The sequence below is a fragment of the Pagrus pagrus genome (assembly GCF_965226575.1).
Source record: "Pagrus pagrus genome assembly, chromosome: 12".
NCBI classification, from domain to species: Eukaryota; Metazoa; Chordata; class Actinopteri; order Spariformes; family Sparidae; genus Pagrus; species Pagrus pagrus.
Genome location: NC_140196.1, coordinates 31848835 through 31866629, shown reverse-complemented (window position 1 = coordinate 31866629; position 17795 = coordinate 31848835). Strand labels below are relative to the sequence as shown.

The 17795-nt window shown below is 46.3% G+C and overlaps 1 protein-coding gene and 1 long non-coding RNA gene across 2 annotated transcripts; both read right to left on the bottom strand.

Annotated features, from left to right (window-relative positions):
* Positions 1–11557: 11557 nt before the first annotated feature.
* On the bottom strand, positions 11558–13446 carry LOC311266540 (zinc finger MYM-type protein 1-like). The gene is made up of 3 exons (XM_084368957.1): positions 13360–13446; positions 13007–13047; positions 11558–12635 (listed from the first exon to the last, which is right to left on the bottom strand). The coding sequence occupies exon 3, from the start codon at positions 12483–12485 to the stop codon at positions 12108–12110; it is 378 nt and encodes a 125-aa protein (XP_084225083.1). The 5' UTR covers positions 12486–12635; positions 13007–13047; positions 13360–13446; the 3' UTR covers positions 11558–12107.
* Positions 13447–14252: 806 nt separating this feature from the next.
* On the bottom strand, positions 14253–16877 carry LOC311266417. Its single transcript, XR_014623709.1, has 4 exons — positions 16847–16877; positions 16440–16570; positions 14512–14657; positions 14253–14389 (listed from the first exon to the last, which is right to left on the bottom strand). It is a non-coding gene; the product is annotated as an uncharacterized lncRNA (long non-coding RNA).
* Between the last annotated feature and the right edge of the window lie 918 nt (positions 16878–17795).

Sequence of the window (17795 nt, the reverse complement as noted above, 5' to 3'; positions counted from 1 at the left end):
CTTCTCCTTTCTCGGTCGTACCATTGGGTAGGACCATCTCAATCTCTAAGATAGAGTCATCTGCAGACACACATCCATTCTTAAAGGCAGCATTTAGTCCTTGGAAAACATTTCCCCTGTGAAGCCTAAGCCGGTCTGATCTTTGGTGGTTGAAACGGTTCCTGGACTGTAAATAAGCTTTTGACCTGCACTGGGTCCATTGGAAGGGTATCATCCAGGTCAGCAGTGTCATCATCGAGGAAAGCATATCCAATCACAACTTCATCATCAAATGAAATTGATGCCTGTGGTTCATAAGTTAAATCATCCTCTTCAAACATGTCAATTTCTGTTGAGAGGTCTGCATTCTGAGTTATACTTGACAAAGGCATTGTATTGGCAATTTCACTTGTGGTAGCAGCTACACTGGGAGTTCCAGTTGTGGAAGCAACTACGCGAGAAGCAGCAGTTGTACGGGGTGATTCACTGAGGGTTGATGCACAAGGTGAGGTAGCAGCATTCAGCATTTCATTTGCATCTGTCTCAATCCGTTTGCATGAAAGATAAAGTCTCAACATTTTAACTTTTCTCTTCTCATATTGCTCACCTAGTGTGGTCAATGGAGCCAGCTCATCTTCAGTAAAATCCCGCATGGTGAATTTGAATTCATTGACATTGCCGATTTTACTTGTTCCATTTGGAAAAAATAGGTCTTTGCCAATTTCCAACAGTTGTGCCATTGTGGCAGTCTTCGATGCCTTCAAATGTCTGATTCCTCCTTCCCTTTTCTCTTTCACCTGAATGTAACTGTCCACAGCCTCTTCAAACAATCCCATTTGAAAAGCACGCTCCACTTTTAGGGCATTTGAGTTACCGGTCATTTTTTCTGAACGATCATACGCATGACTTCTCTTGGAGGCCCGTCTTTGGTTTATTTTTGCCATCAGGCTTTCTGTAGCCTTAGAGACGGTTGTGGTGGTGATTCCTTCCAGTGCAGCCACTTCTCTTCGGCAGTACTGCCGAATAGCTATCCTATCCCCGATTTTGGGCACATATAGAGTTAGTTCTTCGTCTGTCATTGAATGGACAGCATTGCAGTCAACCTGAAAAAACAATGGAAATGGGTGCAGTTGAGTATAAAACGGTCCTATTCTTTCATTTGTGTGAACAGCCTGTGGACTAATTTGTACACTGAAGATCAAAATTAGAGAACAAATTATAAATACTGAATTTATTCTGAAATATTGTTATTTTTTTGGTTCAGAATTTGAAAATCTAAAGGATGTGACTTTTATGCGTGCTCCTGAGTGCCTTGCCTCTCTTCAGCTCCCCTACATGTATACTAGGGCTGCACAATATATCAAAAAATGTATCTTCATCACGATATTAAAGTGCGTGTGTGAGCCTTGGAGCTCACAGGAAGGGCAGGAAGGAGGCAACAGCGCGGGATGAAGGTGGTGACAGTTTTATTTACCAGCCAGCAGACCAGGGTGGCTCACAATCACAGACAAAACACAAAGGAACAGCCGTCGCGGCTGAGGGTAACGCCTGCCTGCCGTCTGCTGTCGTCGTTGCGATGCTCGGTCCTCTCCCAGGACCCAGCCTACTGCAAGAGACCAGAACCAGGTTACAAGCGTGCTTATATAGGTGATTGATTACCTGATTCTGTCCAGCTGTCTGAGCACCGGCTGAGCCACTCCTCCCTCTCCTCCAGCAGCCGGCGCCTCAACCACACCCCACTGCCACATACCCCCACCGCCCGACTTAGGCCGGGATCCCGCCGGCCGCAAGCCCACTCCCCCCCCCCTCCGCCAAGCGGGAGAGGAAGTCAGCCACAACCATGCGGTTACCCGGCCTATGGATCACTTTGAACCTGAAAGGCTGTAATGCTAGATACCAGCGAGTGATCCGCGCGTTGGCATCTTTCATGCGGTGGAGCCACTGGAGCGGGGCATGGTCCGACCAGAGGGTGAATGGGCGCCCCAGGAGGTAGTAGCGGAGGGCACCGACCGCCCACCGTATGGCGAGGCACTCCTTTTCCACCGTACTGTAGTTCACCTCCCGCTGAGCCAGCTTCCGGCTAATGTACAGTACGGGGCGGTCGACCCCCTCCACCTCCTGGGACAAAACGGCCCCCAGCCCACTGTTCGAGGCATCGGTCTGCAGGATGAAAGGGAGAGAAAAGTTAGGAGTGTACAAGAGTGGCTCCCCACAGAGGGCTTGTTTTACCCTCTCAAACGCCAGCTGGCACGGCTCCGTCCACTGGACCGGATCTGAGGCACCCTTTCGGGTCAGGTCGGTTAGGGGGCTGGTCAGCTCGGAGAAGGCCGGAATAAACCTCCTATAGTAACCGGCCAGCCCCAGAAACCTCCTCACCTCTTTTTTCGTCCTGGGTATTGGGCAGGCCGCAACCGCAGCGGTCTTTTGCACCTGTGGCCGCACCTGCCCGCCGCCCAGGTGGTACCCCAAATACCGTACCTCCCTCCGTCCCACCGCACACTTCTTCGGATTGGCCGTGAGCCCCGCCCGCCTCAGAGACTCGAGCACTGCCCCCACCTGCTGCATATGCTGCTCCCAGGTCTCACTATGAATGATCACATCATCCAAGTAGGCCGCAGCATATGCAGAGTGAGGCCGCAGCACCCGGTCCATGAGGCGCTGGAAAGTGGCTGGGGCCCCGAACAATCCGAATGGAAGCGTGACGAACTGGTACAAACCGTACGGAGTGGAGAAGGCCGTTTTTTCCTTGGACTCTAGCGACAAGGGAATCTGCCAGTAGCCCTTGGTCAAATCCAGCGTCGTATAAAAGCGAGCCGTGCCCAGCCGATCCAGGAGTTCGTCGACCCGGGGCATTGGATAGGCATCGAATTTGGACACCTCGTTGACCCTGCGATAGTCCACACAGAACCGTACTGACCCATCGGACTTGCGAACCAGCACGATGGGGCAACACCAGTCACTGTTGGACTCTTCTATTACTCCCATCTCCAACATGGCCTGAAGCTCCGCCTGAACAATTTTCCTCTTGTGTTCTGGCAGCCGATAGGGTCGTGACCGGACCGTCACACCCCGGGGTGTTTCTATGTGGTGGTGTATGAGGCGGGTGCGTCCTGGCAGGGGAGAGAACACATCAGCAAAACGCTGCTGCAACGAGGCCACATCTGCTCTCTGGCTCGGCGAGAGATGGTCATCAAAGGGGACCGGCACCGGCTGGCTTGAAGTAGCCAGCTCCGGTCCCAACTCATCCCTCTCGATCACCGTGGTTGCCAGAGAAACAGGCGTCACCTCCCTCCAGGCTTTAAGGAGGTTGAGGTGGTAAATTTGTGTGGCCCCACCCCTGTCAGAACGCACCACCTCATAGTCAACATCCCCCACTCGCCGTGTGACCACAAAGGGCCCTTGCCACTTGGCGAGTAATTTGGAGCTAGAGGAGGGGAGCAATACAAGCACTTTATCTCCCGGTGCAAACTGTCTGAGTTTAGCCCCTCTGTTGTACAGCCGTTGTTGACGCTCCTGGGCCTGGAGCAAATGCTCACGTGACAACTTACCCAGTGTATGGAGCTTTGCTCGCAGGTCCAGGACGTGCTGTACCTCGTTTTTGCTGGTGCTTGGACCCGTCTCCCAGCTTTCCTTTACCAGGTCCAAGACATCCCGGGGTTTTCTGCCGAACAGGAGTTCAAAGGGGGAAAACCCCGTGGAGGCCTGGGGAACTTCCCGCACTGCAAACAACAGAGGGTCTAACCATTTATCCCAATTACGACTATCCTCGTGCACGAACTTACGAATCATGTTCTTTAGTGTCTTGTTGAACCGCTCCACCAGGCCGTCGGTCTGGGGGTGGTATACACTAGTCCGGATTGAATGGACGCCCAATAACTCGTACAGTTCGCGTAGTGTCCGTGACATAAACGACGTGCCCTGATCAGTCAGGATCTCTTTCGGGATCCCGACTCGGGAGATTACCTGAAACAGTGCCTGTGCCACACTCCTTGCGGAGATGGTGCGCAGGGGCACTGCCTCGGGATAGCGCGTTGCATAGTCCACTAGGACTAACACAAAGCGATATCCCCGTGCGCTCCGGTCTAATGGCCCGACAAGGTCCATGGCAATTCTATCAAACGGGACCTCAATTAGTGGTAAGGGGCGCAGCGGCGCTTTTGGGGTGGCCGGCGGGTTGACCAGCTGACATTCGCGGCAGGACGCACACCACCGACTTATGTCCGCCCGAATGCCCGGCCAGTAAAATCGGGCCATGACCCGGCTCAGTGTTTTATCATAGCCGAGGTGACCTGCCATGGGGTTGTGATGAGCCGCCTGGAAAATTGTTTCCCGACGGCTTTGGGGCACCAACAACTGGGTGAGCTCTTCTCCGGTCCGAGCGTCACGTGTCGCTCTGTATAATCTGTCCCTAATGACAACAAAATAGGGGTGAGTGGGTGCTGTGCCAGGGTGAACCTGGCAGCCATCAATTCTCATCACTTGGTCAAAGGCGTGACGGAGGGTCTCGTGACTGCTCGAGTGGAAAATCTTCCATGGAGGCGATCTGGGGGCCCCCCAGCTGGCTCCTGCCCCTCCTGGCTCCTGCCCCGCGCCCCCCCCGGCAGCGTCAGGACGGGGCACCCCCGCCTCACCACTGAGCACAGCACACCACTCACATTTCCCTGACATACGTGACTGCACCCTCATAGTTTCCCCCGCTAAGCTAGCGAACCCCGGCCAATTCGTGCCCAAGATTAGAGGGTGCAGGAGGCGAGTGCTAACTCCAGCCCTGACCTTATGCTTTTTCCCTCTAAAATAAATTTCCAGAGTCACCACCGGATAATCGTGAATATCCCCATGCACACACCTCACCTTCACCCACGATGCCTCTAGCAACGCCCCTGGTCGAACCAAGCGCTGGTGGATCATGGTCTGTTCACAACCAGAGTCCAGCAGAGCTTGGTGTGTACCCCCCTGTATACATACCGGTATACGATACCTCCCTTCCGGACCGGGGGAGGGGGCCGGCGGTCCCGCAACCCGAACCACTTGCCCCACCTCCATGAGCGGGCACTCCGCCCGGAGATGGCCGGGCTGCCCGCACCGCCAGCACCCCTGCCCAGGCATCTGAGGAGCCCCCCGGGGCGCCGGTCGCTCAGACACGTAGGCCGGGCCCTGCGGAGCAGGAGAGAGAGAGCGATTAGTGTCCCGGAGCGGTGCATGCTCCGGGGGAGAGTGTGGGTATGTGTGTGTGTGGGTGGGTGGCGCCGCTGCCGCCGGGAATCTCCGCCTCGGGGCCGGGGTGGGACGGCCCGCCGGGATCGTCGCTGGTCTCGCCTCCTCCTTCATGCTCCGCCGGGGCAGGGAGAGGTGGTCCTCCGCGAGGACGATCGCGGCCGCGATGTCGGGGGGTCGGTGGCACTGGACCCAGTTGGAGGTGGAGGAGGGCAGCCCGGCGACGAACTGCTCCAGTGCCACCTGGCCGACGATGTCCTCTGCGGAGTTCGTCGGCAGAGGACATCGGAGCGGAGTCGAGGAGCCGCTGCGCGTAGGCAAAGGGGCGGCCGGCCTCCTCAAAAGAGAGCCCCCTGAACCGCCGCCGGTGTCCCTCGGGTGTGCTGCCCAGACGGTCCAGGATGGCTCTCTTCAGCAGCGCGAAGTTTACACGGGAGGCCGCCGGCAGGCTGTGCGCGGCCAGCTGCGCTACCCCGGTGAGCAGCGGAAGAAGCCGGACCGCCCACTCCCCCTCCGGCCACCCACACGCCTCCGCCGTGCCCTCGAAGATGTCCAGATATGCCTCCGGATCATCTTCGGCGGTCATCCGTTGGAGGGCCAACGGCGGAGGCCAGCCCCGGCCGGGCTCCGCAGCCGGTTCCGGAGCGCTCAGGGTGGCCGGGCGCTGCAGCAGCTCCCGCAGGAGAGCACGATCGTCCCGCTGGGCCGCCGCGATATCCACCAGGGCCTGGGACTGCTGCTGCTGGAGCGCGGTCGTGCTCTCCTGCATCGTCGCCAGGTGCTGGAGAGCCAGCGACAGCGGCGTCTGTGCGTCCATGGTCCGGTCCCTGTTCAGGCGCCAGATGTGAGCCTTGGAGCTCACAGGAAGGGCAGGAAGGAGGCAACAGCGCGGGATGAAGGTGGTGACAGTTTTATTTACCAGCCAGCAGACCAGGGTGGCTCACAATCACAGACAAAACACAAAGGAACAGCCGTCGCGGCTGAGGGTAACGCCTGCCTGCCGTCTGCTGTCGTCGTTGCGATGCTCGGTCCTCTCCCAGGACCCAGCCTACTGCAAGAGACCAGAACCAGGTTACAAGCGTGCTTATATAGGTGATTGATTACCTGATTCTGTCCAGCTGTCTGAGCACCGGCTGAGCCACTCCTCCCTCTCCTCCAGCAGCCGGCGCCTCAACCACACCCCACTGCCACAGCGTGATATACGTTATACTCTGTGGAGGATTTTCAATTGCGAAATTCTGAATCTGACGGATTTTGAGATTATTGCAGGGTCCCTCCATATTCTGTCCTACTCTGCAGAGGTGATTGAAACCCCTTTATCTTAAACCTAGTCTGCATGTTGAGATCTGATGAGGAATTAATCAATAGCTACAGACCTGAGACAGTACCTCTGTTTGATATTAAGGACTTCAATTGTTCAATTGTGACAGTTGCAACATGTTTTCGACATTAAAACTATGTGGTGTGTTGTGTTAACTGGGGCATCACATACCTTCTCGTTGATGAAGACATCAATGACTGCCTCATCTAACCTCCTTTGTTCCCGGAGGAACTTGTGGAAACTCTCGTCCATTCTATTAAAAAGGGAATAATGAGTTAATGCCAGGCAAATATTATGAAATTATTTTGAAGTAATCAATATCAAATTTTAGTGGCAAATGAGAAACTGGGTCATGATCATGCATGTGATTAGATTTTGGAATATCCCTTGCAGTCCCAACTGTGCTCTAATTGAGCTTGAGGCTGATAAAAGACCAATGTTTGATGCACCATTTTATAATGACAATGTTGAAATAAATGAGCAACAGGTGCTGCCACAGGTCACCCAAGGCCACAGAAGGGGCCTGAGTAAGACATTTGTAGGTTCTTAAGAGCACATCCAAGAATGAGAATAATAAATGACAAACCCAGGATGATCGTAAAGGTAAAAGGATGGTCCAGAGGGGCGTGGGGACCCTGGACCACGGGTATAAAATGGGGAGAATCAGCGAGAGATCTCAGTTGCCCCGGGGTAGCTCACGGATGTATATTTTCTGTTTTTGGGAATAAACACCTTTTGGACTGAGGACCTGCTGCTTTGCCTTTGATTTTTTGGACTTCAACCTTGAGCGGATTTTCAGAGTCAGATAGTGCATTAATTGGAAAGATAAGAAAAGTAGTGGCGGGTGGCATCGATTGAAAATGAGTATCGTATCCGGATACAACATTTTAGTATCAATACTTTTTTGAATTTCGATACTTTTGACAACCCTAACAGAGACTGTTACTCTGATAATACTAGTGTATAGAGCATGCCAACGTGACGAATAAAATCAATCTCGTTATTTAAAAGACACCGCACAACCAGAGCAGAGAGCGTATTACCGGCTCCAGACCTAGGGGAATCTGGGCCAGTAGCAAAGGACACACAGGCTAGAAAACACTGTGTAGCCAATAATATATATTTCTGTGAGTGAGTGATGTAGAGAAGACAAAAGTTACTGTCTTGCTCAGGCCAGTGCTCGTTTATTTCTGCATTTCAACAAAACTCTCACATCAGCTACTCCAGCTTTCTGATTTAAATTCATATTACATTCATACCAACACTAAAACACATAACAAATAAAACAACAAATGCTGACACCAGACTGACAACAAACACCATAAACATTCTACCTAAAGAAATTATAAGGACATAAAAGTACACATGAACTCAAAATAATCTGACTTATTCTCCACACAACAAGAATTGGCTTAACTCAAAAATATTAAGATGTACAAAAATAATATAACTCAACATACACATTCATAAGACCTTCCTTCCACATACACACTGCTCTCTTACACTTGCACTTAACTTCCGCGGTTAGCATGTGTGGCGTGACCCCACACATGTTAGCTAGCAACTCAAAAGCGAACTCATTTGAAAATAGCGTCCTTCTTTACCATTTACTTACAACTGGCTGGCTCAAACGCTTAACACTCTTGAACATTGCATTACCTGATACTTGCTACTTGTAGTCTGTTACTACAAAAACTATTATAGACATCTGAAATTCACAGACAGTACATATCCAACATGGCGACGCCCGTCGCGATACGAAGCTTAACACTTACGCTGTCTACACGCTGTAAACATCTCCAAAACATACAAAAACTTTCCAGAAAGGTTACTACGGTATTGATATTAGATACCAAACAGAGCTGAACATTGAAACAAAATTTGCAGTACCTGTGGAGTGATGTAGACAAGACAAAAGTTACTGTCTTGCTCAGGCCAGTGCTCGTTTGTTTCTGAGCTGCGCATGAGCAGAGCATGAAGCTGAAGTCTCCCTAATGGATCCACAGTAGCATTAGAGCGCCATCTACTGACTAGTTCAGGAATTAACTTAATGTAAAGTCTGTATACAGTGTCAGAATAATTCAAATATTTAATGAAAATTAGGGGGGGTGTCTGTTTACATAAAACAACTTAGCATGTGGCATTTCCAACCCACTACAAGCGCTTACATTAAAATGTAGAGTAAGAATAATATAAAAAGCGGTCGCCGATTAAGAAGATGTAACAAAATGATCCAAATGATATAACCGATGCGTGACAACACAACAACACAAGTTACATGCGCGCATTGTCGTGCATAAATGTAATATCTTACACATGACACCTTGTGTCCCGCTGTGGGTTGAATAGGCAGAGAATTGAAAATTGTCTTCACCCTGTTGATGCTTCATAGCTGGACAAGCGTTCCCACCGTTAAGTCTAGAGACACAAAGTTTGGCTAACATGAAAGCCAGGGAGGTCAACTTTAGCTGCTTCGCTGCTAACGTTAATGTTAGCCTCCAACTGAAAGATGCGTTTGACGTGACAAACACAATAAATGCAACGTTACAAAAGCAGTCAATGTGCAATGCTACACACAATATAGCATTAACTGTAAGGCTACTCGTTAATATTGATATATTGACTTACCTGTGAGGTGCGGTGTGGTCGCAATGTTGAAAAGTAGCTGACGACATATCCGTAGGCGCAGGTTGCCAAGTTTAGCAATCTGCTCCCCCAATTTAGTAAACTGTGCGCACAGTTTAGCAATCTGTTCCCTCAGATTACTAAACTGTGCGCACAGTTTAGCAATCTGTACCCTCAGATTACTAAACTGTGCGCACAGTTTAGCAATCTGTTCCCTCAGTTTAGTAATCTGTTCCCTCAGTTTAGTAAACTGTGCGCACAGTTTAGTAATCTGTGCCCTCAGGTTAGTAATCTGTGCCCTCAGTTTAGTAAACTGTGCACACAGTTTAGCAATCTGTTCCCTCAGTTTAGTAATCTGTTCCCTCAGTTTAGCAATCTGTGCCCTCAGTTTAGTAATCTGTTCCCTCAGTTTAGTAAACTGTGCGCACAGTTTAGCAATCTGTGCCCTCAGTTTAGTAAACTGTGCGCACAGTTTAGCAATCTGTTCCCTCAGTTTAGCAATCTGTGCCCTCAGTTTAGTAAACTGTGCGCACAGTTTAGCAATCTGTTCCCTCAGTTTAGTAAACTGTGCGCTCAGTTTAGTAAACTGTGCGCACAGTTTAGCAATCTGTTGCCTCAGTTTAGTAAACTGTGCGCACAGTTTAGCAATCTGTTCCCTCAGTTTAGTAAACTGTGCGCACAGTTTAGTAATCTGTTCCCTCAGTTTAATACAGGGCTTTTTTTTTTTCTCAATTGACACCAGGGGGGCTCCGTACAACTCACAGTTTGCCTCAGAGGGCTTTACAATCTGTACAGAGACGACACCCTCTGTCCTTCGACCCTCGAACCGTATTACGTCGTCAACCTGACCGACCAATCATAGCGAATTACGGGCAGTGACGCGCTTTCTTACCGGCTTTCTTGTTTATGTGTGTAGCGGTAGCCGCATGGAGAGCCATGGCAGAAAGCCAAATGGAGGAGTTGGCCGCTTTTTTAAAAAACAAAACAAAAAAAACAGCGTTTCACCATCTCTCATCTCTGCCAGTTAGCCCCTCCACCTACCGCCTCTCTCGGGTGCGGGCGAGCGGGCACGCACACACACACACGGGCGAATGGATAGGTCGCGCTAATTGTACAGTGTTCAAATTACCGCGACCCCCCCACCCCCCCGTCGGATAGTCCGACCACTGACGGACTTACTTGACCCTTTTCAATAAGCTATTTAGCAGAAGTGGGTATTGTGGAGTCATCAAGTCATCTCCATGCCATGTATTTGTTCTGCTCAGTCACTGAACCAGGTGCATTCACTAATTAGCTCACCTTCCTGGCTGAAGAGCTGTGCTGATCGGACTCAGCTGGTTTAGTGCATGAACAGAAAAAATACATGGCATGGAGATGACTTGATGACTCCACAATTCCCACCTCTGCTATTTAGTGTTTTGATATACTTAAATCCTGTTAAAATGACTGTTGAATAAAACAAACAGTAATGTCTTCATTGATATTTTACTTTATGTTTATTGAAAGCTACCTTTTATGTTGCAAGAGTGCACTTTATCAGAGTGTTGTTTACCTTTTAGTATGTTTACGTTGTTTGCACATGTTGGCAAAACTGCAACTATTTAAATTAAAATCTGTTCAGAAAGGTTCTTTGGCCTAAATTGTCCGTTTTTCTTTTTTTGATTTAAGATCGTGATAAAATCAAAATCGGGATTTTATTTTTAAAAAATCGTGATATGATATTTTTGCCATATCGCCCATCCCTATGTAGGAACAAGTTTTTCTTAAAATTATATTTATAAATACACTATTAAGACATCCATTTTTGGGAGAAAATTTTACTTCCGCATCGAAAAACGCTTAACGGAAGTGACGTAGGCAGAGGGAGAGCGGTCGATTTGAACAATAGGAAAACAATGGATTGTGGTGCTGGTTCTGACCCCGAGGAAACTTTACATGTGTATAATTACAAATACGACAGACCACAACCGTATAACTATGAGTCCATTATGCACATTAGAGAGCAGAGAGACACCAGGGGGAGAATTAATGGCCAGAGGAGAGAGAAATTGAGCTGTGGTGTCAGGACAGTCAGTGCAGAGTTGGTCAGAGACTGCTGGCTTAGCTTACCGTATACGCATTAGCTACGGATATGCTCACATCACAACATCGTACAGATTACTACCATGTATCATGCAATAAAAAAACTAGTATTGATAATCTAATACAGTACATGTCGGAGTACTGATACTTACCAATGACAGAATATATAGAATATTTAGATTGACTACAGTAACATTATGACACAAGTTTGGTGAGAGAACATACATTTAATTAAAAACTGACTCGTGAAAGTCATGACGTCAACTATTCCCCTCAACAGCCAGCAGATGTCACTATTTTGACTGTATCGAATGCTTCGAAGCAGTGCATCACTTTCCAGGCAACTGTGTCAAAGTGGTTCAGTGCTTCAGAAAGCTTCGGTTTCACCACCACTAGGCAAAAGTTGCAATGATGGCTAAGGTGACCCATTCAATGGGTAAAATAATAATAAATAAAAGTCAGATAGCCAGCTTTACAGTGTCACATTTCATTGATTAATTTGGTTTTCCTGTTCAACCACTAGATGGCAACACCAGACATAAAAAGTTCATACTATTCAGTATTTTTTGTATAGCTAGGCAATTTAAATGTCTCAAATACAATAAATTTGGTTCCACAATAAAACACACATTAACAGATACATTGTCATCTAATAGTTTGCCCATGAAATCACATTTAGCACAGTCTACAATTTATAGCCATCATGGATGCCATAGCGATAATCAAATCAAATTACACTATCATCAAAACTGTAATTAATCAAAAATTTCCAGAACATATTCAGTTTATATTTGGATGGCAATATGCAATCAATACAACTATTTACAATTCAACATTTGGAGAGTACAACATAACACAACTCACCATTTAAGAACACACTCACTCATCACTTGTATTGGAATTTAGCTCGCCTCTCTTTCAAGCAAGCAAAGCGATCAATCACCCTCTCATTGAAATCAGGCATGTTCCTGACAAGTTCCCTCACCATGGAAAGCAGGCCCAATGCATTCAGACGTTCCTGTCCCATTGTATTTCTCAGGAATGTCTTGATCCTCTTTAAGGTGGTGAAACACCTCTCAGCTTCAGCTGTTGTCATTGGAGTGGTTATGAGGATGTTCAACAGCGCCACAGTCTCAGAGAAGGTTTCCTGGAGGTTGTAGCTCTGTAGAACCTGGTACAGAGCCAGTGCACTGCAGCTGCCCCTGAAGTCTGGACTTTCGTAGATGAGAGAAAGCTCAGTCCTGAGCCTCTCCTTGTGTAGCATGGGGTATGCCCTCACGGTGGTATTCAGAGCCTCTTCAGGGAATGTTTTCAGATGCCGGTCAAACAGCTCTGCCTCTAGCAGCACGGCACTCACAAGGTAGCTGGTGAAGGAGAACCTGTCTTTGGCATGGCCCAGGATTGTTTCACAGATCTGTTAAAATGATAAAAATGTATAGTCAGTAACACACAATTGTAAAAAAAACAAAATTCTACTGGTGTTGGCATGAATGTGGCCATGATCTACTGTATCTACTGTCTCACAGTTCCAAAGTATGCATTTTATTATTCATGCAGACTTATTACTGTATCCTTGTGTGAGTATAATGGACAAGTAATGGGTGAGTAAAAAAAATGACTACCATCCATTACTGAATCTAACTCTGTAAAAACAGAGATTGTGACTTTATCACTTGGTTCCAACACTTGAGTCTGCCTACATCATTGGTCAGTAATGAATGCAGATACCTCTTTTGACAGCCTCTGCTACTCTTGTTCCTAAGGCTCTCCTTGATCTTGTGGTACCTGGTGCTTCTTGCTGCTGCTGTTGAGAGGAGCTTTGGTCCCTGAAGGGAGACAGATCAAAAGTGTGAGAATATGATTACAGTATGTCAATGCCATTATCAATAATTACTGTCTTTTAAAAAAACAGTAATACTAGTTAGTAATAAAAAATTGCCTGTGTTGCACAACTTTCTGGAAATGGCTGAAAAAATATCGCTATTTCTGGATGTGCCGAACTTACTTGCACACAAATGCAGATGACTAAAGTGGCTCATTACTTTTGAGTTCCTATACATTATAACCATCACAGCATGCTGACATTTAGTAATGAACATGTGCATAACTATTATTATAATTACTCTATATTATCTTACCTGATGGCCTGAACACTGCTGGTGAAGTTCTGCAGGGCACGTTTGATGAACACCATGTCAATGTCCCTCTTCTGGAGCTGTTGGTACATCATGTCAACATGAGGCATGATTTGATGAAACAGCTGCAGGAAAAAAACAAAATCTTCATCCTGCAGCATCCTCAGGAAGCCAGACGCCTCCCTCACCATGGTGCTGTCAAAGGTATGTCTGACCTGATGGTCTCAAAACACTCTATGAGGTTGCCCAGGTTCTCATAGACAGTGCTCACGATAACACAACAACATTTTGCAACAGCATAAATATCTTAAAAATACCATTAAGTGCAAGAGAGAAAGAAAATAAAGGAATACCACTACACTGCATACAGCAGGAAGATTGTCCACTGGGCCTAGCCTATATAGGTTTTTCTTTCTTTAACAGAAGGGTACAGTCAGATCTGCATTTGATGGTTAAACCTGCATGCAGCAGCAGCAGCAGCTTAAGACTGCTAACAAACATGTCCTTCATAAATTATGTTCATGAATTAAAGTTAACACAATTAAGCACATCCTGCACAACACATGTAAACTAAGTGTTAACTTAACGAACATTGCAACTATTATACAGATGTGCCAAATGTTATTAAAGGATAATTACCATTTTTTACAATCTGGACCTTATTTCTAGCATAAAATACGATCATTTACTCACCCAGATAACTTTGGTGTCATTACAAGTCGTTCCGACGAAATTAGCTCCAGCTCCAGAGAGCCGCGTATATCCGTATAATGAGTATACGGGGCAGCACAATGCAGCCTCTAAATATTTTTAAACATTACATTTAAAAAAAAAAAAAACAGTCTTATGAGTATGAAAAGCCTCAGAGTTATCAATGTCCTGTATCAAATCATGAATGCTGTGCAGTGAATATGCCAACAGCTTCCTCCTTGTTGATCTTCTGGAGGGATCTGGAAAGGGGAGCCGCAGCAGACGAGGACAGGACAGTGCTGCACTCTCGCACTCTCAGAGAATCCATGAGGAGCCAAAAATGCTGACAGACATGAAAGACATATGTGAAAGGCAGAAGATTACAGTACATAAATAACACAAGATATACAAACTGAAATACAAGTTATGATAGTTTTTCATCAGAAATCACAAGAAGACCCTTACCTGCTTTATTTTTGCACAAGTTCCCTCCTGCGTCTCAATGTTTCCTTCCGTTGGAGTTACTTACTTCAGTTTCTCCACAACAGGCTGAGCAGTTAGTAAATAGAGACATAAGCTGGCTTTGGCACACAATGAACTTGTCAGTAGCCCTGAAAAAAGAAAATTACCTATTAATTTGCACCATGACACATCTTGGGCTGTGCCTGGAAAGCTAGGATAATAAGAGGTCAATCTTTATACAATTATGTAACTTAATACATTCAATGGTTGGTTTACTACATATACCCTTGTCCAACCTGCAATCCCATACAACAGCTCTGTCACAGAATGTGTTCAAGTGTGTTAAAAATGGAGGTCAGATAGTGTTGGAGTTGTACCGCCTGTATGCATATGGATAGCATATATAACTAGAAAAATTGTATTTCCTGCGAAAATACAGCGTGAATGCTGACGGCTGAAGTGATTTTGGAAATCTGCTGAATGTGCTGGAAAACACTTGCCTAATGCATAAAAAATGCATGAAACTATGAGAATGAATGGTCAAGAATTTGCAGAAAAAGCTGAAAAGGGAGAAAAGCTGAAAAGTAATGAACTGAAAGAGCTTAAAAGCTGAACATTTTGATAGCTGAACAGTTTCTCTAGCTGAACACGAAGCTGAACATTTTGATAGTTGAACAGTTTCTCTAGCTGAACATGAAGCTGAATATTTGAAAAGGATGAAAAGGTTGAAAAGCTGAAAAGTAATAGGCTGAAAGAGCTTAAAAAGCTGAACAGTTTGACAGCCAAACAGTTTCTGTAGCTGCACATATGCTGGAGCAGTAGCAGAACCAAAGTTGAAAATGTCCCCATAAGAATGAATGGGAAAACACCTCCCAAACTCCTGCAGGTTTAGAAAAAAGTGTAATGGTTATGGACAAAATATGTTTACAGTGAGTAACAGGAGACATTGCTGAACCATGTGATGTCTTTTTTATTTCTGTAAAGTGAAAAATGAGGGAGCCAGAGCGAGAGACAAAACCGGTACCGTCTGCTCCACTCCAGAAATTTAGGCTCAAAGTTAACACTGTAGCTTATGGGGGCGTTGCTGGAGTGCTTGTCGCTCGAGGGCTTCTACAGCCAAAAGTTTAAGTCCTACATCTGAAATAAGAACATCATCGGAAAGCAACAAGATTTCCTACATTTCTATGTATATATTGTCTATGTGAAGTAAAAGCTGTGGGACCCAAATCAAGCTGAAGAGAGTTTTTTCTCAAGTTTTTGCAGCTGCTCTCCACTCTAGCGATTATGTCACCCACTCTAGCTCACGCAATACACACCCATTATAAACCCAGAAGACGAGCTAAAAATCCTTAAAACTAAAGCTGTGATAATTTCAAAACCGTAAAAGATTTTAAAAAGCTGAATACATGCCAACTAGTTCAAGGTCCTGTGACTATTTTAAAGTTGGAATGGTGTCTCTAGCTCAAAGTATGAGGGAGCAGAAGAGCTTGAAAGTGGATGAGTTTTGAAGAGGATTTGAAGATTTTCCCATTTGCTTCCATATAAATTTTTTTTCTGAAAAAGCTGAATATTTGAAAAAGCTGAAAAGTACAAGGCTGAAAGAGCTTAAAAAGCTGAACATGTTGATAGTTGAACGGTTTCTATAGCTGAACGTATGCTGAAGTAGTAGCAGAATGAAATTTGAAAAAATCCCCATAAGGATGAATGGGGAAAATTTTGCAGAAAAAGCTCAATATTTCCAAAAGTATAAAAGATAGAAATGCCAAAAATACAAGCAGTAATGTCCTTAACGAGCTGAAGATTTTGATAGTTAAATGGTTTCAAAATTTGTAACGAGAGAAACGAGCCGAAAAACGTACGGAATACGGAATAATAAATTCCAGAAGAACAATAGAATGCTGACATTCTCTATATGAGTTATGTTACGCTACCTGTTTCACGATGAGAAGGTCTGAGGCTGCACTGTGAGCCGCAGTGGGGTACTGAGGAGCCAGGGAAAGCCTGTTGCTGCAGCACTGACTGTCATCTCCCCTGCCTCATTACTGCCGATGTCGCCCAAATCCTTCAAAATATAGCACATAAAATACATTAGGAATGTTTTAACTGTGCAAACAGGGTCACTGGGCTGTAACTAAACTTGACCCTTCTTATATTGGCAAACCGAGTGCCTTTTCATAAGATAGGTTGTGCAAAAAACGTTGCTAACGCTAGCTAGCGTTAGCTAGCATTGCTCACTTATTAGCAAGCTAGCTGCGCTGCTCTACAACAACATGTCACGTTGCTTCTTATGTACGTCCAGTAAATGGGTACTTAGCAAATGTTATAAAACAAGACTTACAAGTGGCTGTTCACGTTCAGCTGAGTCTCTGCGTGATCCGTGACTGTCTCCTGCCGGGGCGGCAGCACCAGCAGCTGCTGACAGACAGCGGTCTGGATGAGGCTGTCGGCACTGAAGGCACCGCACCGCACCGCACCGGGGGTTGGAGGGGAGAGGGGGGCGGGGGGTCGCACAGTTCTTGCTTCGGAATCCCAGTTGAACTCCATCAGATCGCTGGAGTGATAATCCTCTGGTTTAAAGTGAGCGACACACAACCGAGTTTTTCGTAGCTGACGCAGAGGTCAAGCCCCGTCTCTTCAACTGCACAACACGCACCCAGGCACGGAAGATAGCACCGTTTTTTTTCTGTTAGTAAACCAGTGGACTCGGTGTCGTGACAGGCTGGAGTTTGTGAAACCACCACAAACTCAATAATTTACCATGTCCATGATAACGCAATCCAAACCTGCTGTAAACACACTGACTCACGATAAGACGACCGCTCTGACAAATAGCCATCTGCTCCCACACTAAGCTATGGCAGCTGCTAGCATACAACTCCCTCTCGTGACGTAATATGACGCGATGTTGGAAAAAAAAAGAGAGAGAGAGAGTTTTTAGGCGTGCTCACTTTTTCGGTTACATTTGTGCTCGTGTCTTGAAAAAAAATTTCAAATCCTCACTCAACTTTTCAAATGGTATTTTTCACACAACATTACATATTTATTTTGTAAACCAGTATAACCTGCAAAATGAAAAATCCTTAGGCACACTTGTATCGGGGGGTCAACCACCGTGCAAAATTTAGGGTCTCTAGGGTCAAAGGGGGCCATTTAAGGCCAAAAAATACATGTAAAATTTTTAATAAAAAATATCAAAACTTTATTCTAAATGAATACGATTTGAGTATGTTGCTCAGCTAAAATTGTAATACTAGAACATTTTGGTCCCATAATTGGAGCTTTCTTCG

Excerpts from the sequence above, each read along its gene's own strand:
- LOC311266540 (XM_084368957.1), bottom strand. The coding sequence starts at position 12,485 with ATGCTACACAAGGAGAGGCTCAGGACTGAGCTTTCTCTCATCTACGAA.